The following is an 8,741-nucleotide window of genomic DNA, read 5'->3' on the forward strand; positions in this document are numbered from 1 at the left end:
ATGTAACACCATCACCTAACATACACAAATACACTGTAAAACCAGAACAATAAACAAGAAACTCAACTTTACGCAATTCATTTTATTCCAGCAAAATTCCCCTCTAAATTCGTCCTTAAACCTTACCTATCCTCGCAAGAATCGTTTCAATTACCCATATCGACAAGATCTCCATAAGAAACACTCAAACACCCACAACACGCCTCACGGTAACACATGCAAAGTGGCAAAGTGGCTGTCGAGTAGTCAGACAGCAGCACTTCGTGGCGTGAAGTGTGAGTTGTACAAGGTATCTCTCGCTCTCGATATCGATTGTCGCCGGTGAACTTCCTAGACAATCCGGGATCGTTGGAGAAACACGGCCAGATCCGTGGTAACCAGCTGTTTCTCCGTAGAAAAGCGCAACAGGTAACGCGATCTGGCTGTGGTGCGGCTGGTTATGGTAACGGGTCACGCTTGTCGCTTGTTCGAAAACGCGGAACGACGTCCAAAAACGCGTGGCCAGGGAAAATAACGTTTATAAAGAGATGGGCCGGTAGGAGCGGAGTTTCATCGAGAAAGGAACGAAGCATAGCCCAGGTTGGAGGCCAGCAACAGGTATGCTTTTCTGATAGGCGAATTATCGCGTCCGGGGCCGAGGAATCGTTGGAAAAACGAATCGAAGTGGAAAGAGGTGTGCTCGTGAAAGACACGAACAAACAGCTGGAGACGGCATGTCGAAGTTTTTAATTAGTTCGCGAGCGAACAGGTCGTTATCGACGCGACCAGCTCACTGAAAATCGTAGGCAATTTAAAGTTCCGCCGCTCTCGTACCAGGTTGCCCGCGCGCCGCGCACAACTTCTCGACAAGATTATCCAATCAAAGAATTCCGATAGTTTCGCGATCAATCCCGTGCCGCTTGTAATTCGTCTTTTGATCTGTTGGGACGTATGACAACGAGTTATGGGCTGACAGGCTTGATACGCGTGCAGAGACGTCGCTGTAAATCGTAAGTGATGAATGTGGAATGTTCGAACGGTACTTATGAATGAGGGAGAGGTGCTTTTGCGAGGATTTAACGACTATGGGGATCAATGCTGCAGCTCTTTTTTTTTTTTATTCAATACTATAGAAACTATATTTTCTTTGAAACTTAAATGATTTAAGAACATCAACGAATCTTTGTGGAACGAACGATTACACCTTGAAGAAACAAGTTCCCTCAACTCATTCCATCATTCCTCACTTCCAAATTTCTTATTCCATCATTCCCTCATTCCGTCACTCCTCCTCATACACCTCATCAACCTCTCCCCATCTCTCTCACATTCCAAACTCAATCACAAAACTCCATCAGCTCCCATCAAACGATGCAACTACCAGCAAAGTGAAACAACCCGAACTCTGTTCCCCGAAATAGCTTCAGCATGACAACGTCGACCGCGACGATGCACGATCAAGCCAACAATGCGACGAAATTGGACACTGTGGCTCGAGAAGAGTGGTCCACCGAACATTGCAACAACCACGCTAAACAGCAGCAAGCATTAACGCTCTAGGCTCATCGAAACGATTCAACAGGCGATAGACTCATCGTTAAACTATGAAGTCATGAAGCTTCTGTTATTACTCGCACTGCTCAGCTGCGTGTGCTCGGCCAACAGCGAGCCGAGCGAACGATGGATATCGAGATTAGAAGATGTTCGATTCGACGATGACGATTACACCAATTACAAGTTGATCGATCGTGAAAAATCGAGCATCGAAGAGGAGGAAGAAGAAGAAGAATATGACGACGATCAAACGTATTCGCGAAAGTACGCGAGTTCTTTTCGCTTCGAGAACCCGCTGACTCATCATCTGATCCGGCACGGCAGACGCCAGTTTCGCTCCATGGACCTGAACATACCTCCTTCCAAGAATTGGCCGGTGAAGAAGGAAGCGGTTGTCGAGGGCGATCTCGTGTTAGGCGGTTTAATGATGGTGCACGAGAGGGAGGACACGGTCACGTGTGGACCAGTGATGCCACAGGGAGGCGTACAAGCCCTCGAAGCGATGCTCTACACCCTTGACAAGCTGAACGAAGGAGAGGGTATCGTGCCAGGTGTGAAGATTGGAGCACACATACTAGACGACTGCGATAAGGACACGTACGGGCTCGAGATGGCGGTGGATTTCATAAAAGGTGAGTAAGGCTGATTCTAAGAACGAGGCTTTCTTCTGTTTTTTGGGGGATACGATTGTGTCGGGTAAGAGTGAAAGTTTGAGATTTATCGCTGGAGAAGGGTGGAAAATCATTTGTTCGGGACATGAAATTAGCTCGAAGATGACAAATTTTTTGTGGAATGTAGTAACATGGAGATTATTAATAATAATTGTGCTGCAGTTTATATGTACTTGCTTACTTATTTTAGTGAAATTTAGGACAAATTTTGTCGAATCGACCATTATTTCATAATATCAAAAATTGAGATAACTTGTTCATAATAAGTGGAAGTAATTTGTTCGATATATGAAGTTAGTTTGAAGCTGACGAATTTTTAATTGCATGTAATAACATAAAAACTGATAATAGTAATTATCCTGCAATTTATACATATTTGTGCGTTTATTCTGTTTAGGTATTGCAACGATAAGTATGACAAATTTCGCCGAAAGGGCCAATTCTTTAATTAAAACGCGAAACGAAACTGTCTAAAATAAAGAATTCTTTATACAAATTAATTTATCAAATTCAATAAACTCATTAATGAAATTTAATTAAATTCTTAATTAGAAAATCAATCGTGAATTCTTCCACGCATTTTCAGCGGAAATCAGTTCACGATACAGCTTCTGCATAAAACTGAACGTACATAAAACAAAAATTTGCTTCTCTCAGACTACTTGAATAACTGTTTTCCCATTTCCTCAATAAAAATTTCCCGACGATTACTTCACACTCTTCCAGCAAGAGTTACACCGGTAAAACGTTCCGTTCTTCACAATTCTCAGACTTAAAAAAAAAAAAAATGAGAAACGACTCGCACTCCAGAAATATACTAATCACTGTAAAATACGCTACTAGAAACAGCGAGGGGAAAAAATTGACGATTAAAAGAACCTTCTCTGCGCTTCCTCGTCGTAAAATCTGCACGATATTCAGCTCGGCGCAAGCTGCTTTCCGTGGGAAAAAATTAGAGCGACATTGAAACGGTCCGCTGCCAACGTTTCTACAATTAAACGAGCGCATAATCAAGAACGTCACGTCGTTCGTTGGACCGTAATAGGAAAGGATGCGCGGCCGTAGCGGCGATATTAAAACGACGGGACGATTTTTCTGAATCGTTAGCCTGCTTCTTGCGGCCGCGACAATAAACCGCGAACAAGGCGAGAAAGTATAATCCACCGTGGTGGCATGGTCCGCTTTTATCTGCGAAAAGTGTTCGGATAAGTATCGTGGCCATTAGCGTTTCCGCTGCCTGGCGGATCGCGGAAAAACCTTGCCCCCGTGAAAAACACTCTGTCTTTCTTTCGATAAATCTTCTTTCGATAAATCAAATTTTCATTTTCCCCGCATACTTTTCTCTTTCGTCCCCTTTTCCGTCTCTCCGTGAAACACGTGTCCGAGTGAAACGAAATATCGACGAGAAAGGAACAGTTAAGTAGACGAAAATGACAAATAATACACGAATTTACACATATGAGTGTATATGTGTATTTGTGAAATGCAAACGAAGACTGTTTGTAGTTGAAGGTTCGTTCAAACGTAGGAAAAATTGGGTTCTTTCAATCTGCAACTTTGTAACTGGATGAATGATAAATGTCAAGTATTATTAAGCGTAGAAACGAAATTTTTCGAAGTTTCGTTTAAAAAGAATGAGAAGAAATCGAGTACCCAAATAATTTCCACCTTTCGCCATTTTTTTGATAGAAACTCACAGAATTACGTGAATCCAGGTTGGAAATAATTTATTTCACGTGTAATTATTTATTACACTTAATGCAATCTACAAGGGGAGTAATTTTTGAAATTAATCAATTCAACGAAGAGGAAAGAAATATATTTCAGATGTTCAAGCCGCGTCAAGATAATAAGACGAAGAGGTGGTCTTAAAAACGAATCTCAGACTAAGAAACAGCCAGGTTTGGTAACTGTGTCGTAAACCACGGCTACGTTGAATCCTAACACCAGCTGTGCAGGATGTCGCTAACTTGGAGGCTTTTACGATACAACTGAGGTGGTTAGGATGTTACTCTAATTAGCACAATTTCCTGCCGCGACTCGGCAATGACATTTCCAAGCTCTGTCCAGAAACTTCCCCGGCAGAGCTGTCTTTTGCGCAAATTTGCATAACACTTCGTCTACAACTTACTTTTACTCAGTCCGCCAAAGAGGACTTTGATAAACTGAAAGAAGTCACACATTTCCAACCGATGTAACAGCACGTGAACAAAATTTTCACGTGTAACTTATATTTGCACGTAGAAAAATTGCGATACGAGAAGTCATTCGTAGCGAAACGCACGAAACCCTAAAAAATTTTGATAAATTTTACGTGGCAAATAATGCTGACCACGAATTTTAGTTCAAACCAGAAAATAAAAGCAGTAAAGGATGTTTAATCTACGCCAAGTATCATACTTATGCAAATACAGCGCGTGTCCTTATTTTGCAAGCAGTGTGTACACAGAGTGTCCGAAAATTTAGATAAAACAGCTCTGATTCACGAAAACAATGCACACGTAACCCTTTGCAATCGAGTGGCGACTAAGAAGCGGCATTAAATAATCGTCACTTGGTGAATAATTAACGAAGACAGAGAACAGATCTACGGGCCTCCATAAATTTCTGCACCACGGTGAAATAGAGAACACTTTGAATATTTAATTAACGTAGTATACTTTATTTCTACGTTAGTTTGAAAAAATTTCAAAGATCCGACTTGCAACCTTTTCTACAGCAAAATCACCTCCGAGTGCAAAGGGTTAAATACACCTCGACATTAGTTTAAATCAATTTCCTACAAAGTTCAAGAACAGTTCTTGTATATCTGTACAACTGGATTTCATTCTACCGAAAGGCAGCCAAGAGAATTAAAATTCAGAAGCAAACAGCGATACTTTTCTATATTCTACTGCAGTAAAGTCGAGGTAGAAGCGGGACCAAGTGTTAAGAATTCAACACAGCTGCTTCTCTCCCCTAATTAGACGTTTCAACACAACTTCCTCCCTCGAACTTAAAATTCCGCCAAAAGTCTTGTTTCCCCTGGAAGGACAGACGGTATTAACCGTCCGATATTTCTTTAATCCTTCGCGTGCGAGGAATTTTCTATCAGCCTTCGCTCCAGACACGACCAAACCAATTCGTACAACTCGCGAAAACCAGAGAAGTAAAAGAAGACACACACTACGGTCGTTTGTCAAACGAGTTAGCGAACGTGAAAAAGTCTCGGAACGGTGATAGAGACGTCGCAGTAACAACACGACTACTGCAGTCGCTCGTTAATGGCCTAATGTCGTTAAAAGACAGAACTGCGAAACAGTTCTCGTGAAGGAAGGAAGTGGAAAAAGGAGGATCTGTTCCGTGACGAGGGAAATTCGAAGAAGTATACTGCCGGTGGAAGAGTCGCGAAACATCCATTCGCCTGCAATTACACCGGAACAACTAAAAGTGATTAAAAGCGGTAGTGAATGGACATCGGAAATTCGATTAATGCGCACAAAGGATGGAGGGTAGACAGTGACGGGAAAATGGCTTATACTAACGTAATCGGGCTTGCATGTCGACGCCCACGTAGCATAAATTATTTGCAGACTTTCCCGATGCCTCCGCCGACCATCGCCGTCATTCGCCTGACTATTATCACGTGAACTGATGAGCCGTAATAACCATGTCAAACTGACCAGCGTACGACAATGGGTAATTATTTATAGACACGTCTGATGGGCTGTCGATTCGTTGGATAACACTACACGTGGATAATTGTGCGCCAAAAATTCTGGGAACTGTTGGGACGGTGGAGCGTAAAGGAAATTTTGTTGCTTGAGTTTTTGTGATTTTGTGATGATTGAGGAAAAGTTGACGAGCATCTTTTGAATAATTTTTTGTCACTGGAATCAGTCGGGGGGAAATGAATTGCTATTGATCTGTGCAATGATAATTTGAAATTTACAAAGAATTAGTAGCTTAGCAACTTAGAATTTTGAAAATTTATTGAAATAATGAAGAAGGAATATTTTTTACACTGGAAAGAATCGTCACTAAGTTATCAATGGATCATATTATTTTTATTACGAATATCGAGTGCCTCGGCAGTTTAAAAAATTGGGAAAGTATGACTCGCATTGTGATATTTTATAGTAGTAACTCATGAGTGATAATGGATGTGAGAGAGGAAATACTTTTTACACTGGAATGGAAGAATCGTTACTAAGTTGCCAATGGTTTCTATTATTTTTGTCATAAATATCGAATGCTTCGACAGTGTAAAAAATTGGGAAAGTATGACTCGCATTGTGATATTCTATAGTAGTAACTTATGAGTGATAATTGATGCAGAAGAGAAAAGTGGAAAGTAGAATTTTCGGGGAATGTGAGAAATTTGCAACAAGAATAGAAAACAAAGTTGTACAGTAGAGCTTTCTATTAACGAATTACAATGACTCAACTAAGTAGTAAAAATTGAGTTAAACGAGAAGTACGAGAAATGTACGATTACTATTGATGAGTAGTTACCTCAGCTGAATGGAGAGGAAAGTTATGGGCACTTCGTGTATCAGTGCAGAGTGCGATCTTCATTGCTCAGTACCTCATAAACTATTGAGTATCTGTTGAAACGATCGAACACTGTTCGAATCCTCCTTGACTTGCCATCTGGCTACGAAACACCATAGAAATTACTACTCTACTTATGAGATCTGTATCCTTACACTGTACAGAGTGTTCTAAACGTTCGAATAAAAGCTTCGATACTCGATAAAATTTATGTTACTTCCCAGTTTTATTTCTTTCTCAATATTTACGATTTATGAGTAGAAATAAAAAGCACGTCGCTACACAGGTTACTTCTATACAACTAAACGATGTAATAGCTAGAGACAACTTAATTAACTCTCAACCAGAAACTCCGATGACCAACTTTTCACCTGTCAACTCTGACAGCTAACTATCAACTAAGTTACCAACTAGCAACTAACTCAACTTCGATTACAACGCAACATTACGTTATACTGCGAACAGGTTGAACGTGTCTCGAAAACTACTGGTAATTCACTGTAAAAACTCCTTCTCTGATAAAGTAGCAAATTTGCGAGAAGCTAATTTTTGAGGAAAGCGAGAAAACACTTGAGCTCTCACATAAAATCCACTTTTACTCGTATCGTTTATGGGGGGAAAGGCGGAATTTTCGCGAAAGTAGAAATTTTGCAAAAACTTAATTTTTCAAGAGAGTGAAAGAACACTTTTGAGTTCTCACATAAAATCCACTTTTACTCAAATAATTTTTTCGGGGAAAGCGCAATTTTAGCGAAAGTAGAAATTTTGCAAAAACCTAATTTTCGAGGAAAGCGAAAAACCTAATTACTGAGGAAAGCGCAAAACTTAATTTTTCAGGAGAGTGAAAGAACACTTTTGAGTTCTCACATAAAATCCACTTTTACTCAAATATTTTTTTAAATAAAAAAATTGCAATTGTAGCGAATTTAAATTCTGAAATTTATAATCAAAACATTTTCTAAAATTATTTCTCAAAATTATTTTCTCTCGTGGAACGCTTCTAATTTCTCGAAACACTGGTTGGAATGTTCAAGCACCCGGTAGATCTCATTTACATTTAGCTACCTACGTTCGCAGTCCCTTAAATGAAAGCTCGTTCGAAGTCGAATCACGCACGGAGTCGTTCGATCAGATGCAGTCGTATCTTCTGATTGAAATAGGAATCTCCGGCGAGCTCAGACCATGGAATTACTCGGTTCCTTGCCTTGTGGTGTTTCATAAAAACGAACGTGCCGCAACATATGAATATTCCGTTTTAACGTTGGTTTTGGCTGACCAGCCAAATTACTTCACCGCAGATACTGAATATTTAAACCGGCACACCTTTGTGTGCCAGCTGCTTGCGAACTTTCGTTAAAATTCTTCCAACGGACGGATTTCTATAAAAATTCATCGCGAAAACTGCCATTGCTAACTTTCCTCTTTATCCTGAATACCACTTTCAATCCGCTAATGGCATTAAACACTTGAGACAGGTTCATCGATGAAATATTAAGACATTATCAATTGTTCGAAATTCCTTTCATCCGTTTTCTCAAGTGCAAATGCTTAACAAAGAGGTATTTCATTTCAATACCTCGAGAAATTATCGCATAAATTTCCTTCCTCAATATACCTCATTACTTCCTCCAAGATATACTACTTTTTCAATATATTCTCAGATTTATGTGGAGAATATTATTTTGAAATTTTATTCGAACGCCTAATCGAGTGTAACTTGATCGATTGGTACTTTTTTTTAATACCAATGGAATTATTAAAAAGTTGGAAAAGGTGTCGTTCCATTTCAGAGTATTCTAAATTCTCGTTTCTTTCGATGAAAATAAATATTCACATTCTTTGCAAAGGAAATACATCTGAACGATTATGACTTTCATTGAAAGCCAGAGTAGAAAGACTCCTTTTATGTCGTCCTTACTGAAGACTAATAGATGTCAACCAGAAACAGCTTTCCTCCGCAAGCTCCTTATTGACGCTGGTTATTGGAGAAAACTGAACTCGCCT

At 40.0% G+C, this 8,741-nt stretch overlaps 1 protein-coding gene across 1 annotated transcript in view; it reads left to right on the top strand.

Annotated features, from left to right (window-relative positions):
- The first annotated feature begins 1,591 nt into the window (after positions 1-1,591).
- The window catches only part of LOC108572176 (metabotropic glutamate receptor 2), a 138,933-nt gene continuing 131,783 nt past the window's right edge, over positions 1,592-8,741 (top strand). The window contains exon 1 of the mRNA XM_017934375.1: positions 1,592-2,165. Within this exon, the coding sequence (XP_017789864.1) occupies positions 1,592-2,165 (574 nt within the window). The remainder of the gene's footprint in view (positions 2,166-8,741) is intronic.

The sequence above is a fragment of the Habropoda laboriosa genome, unplaced genomic scaffold (assembly GCF_001263275.1).
Source record: "Habropoda laboriosa isolate 0110345459 unplaced genomic scaffold, ASM126327v1 scaffold107, whole genome shotgun sequence".
NCBI lineage: Eukaryota > Metazoa > Arthropoda > Insecta > Hymenoptera > Apidae > Habropoda > Habropoda laboriosa.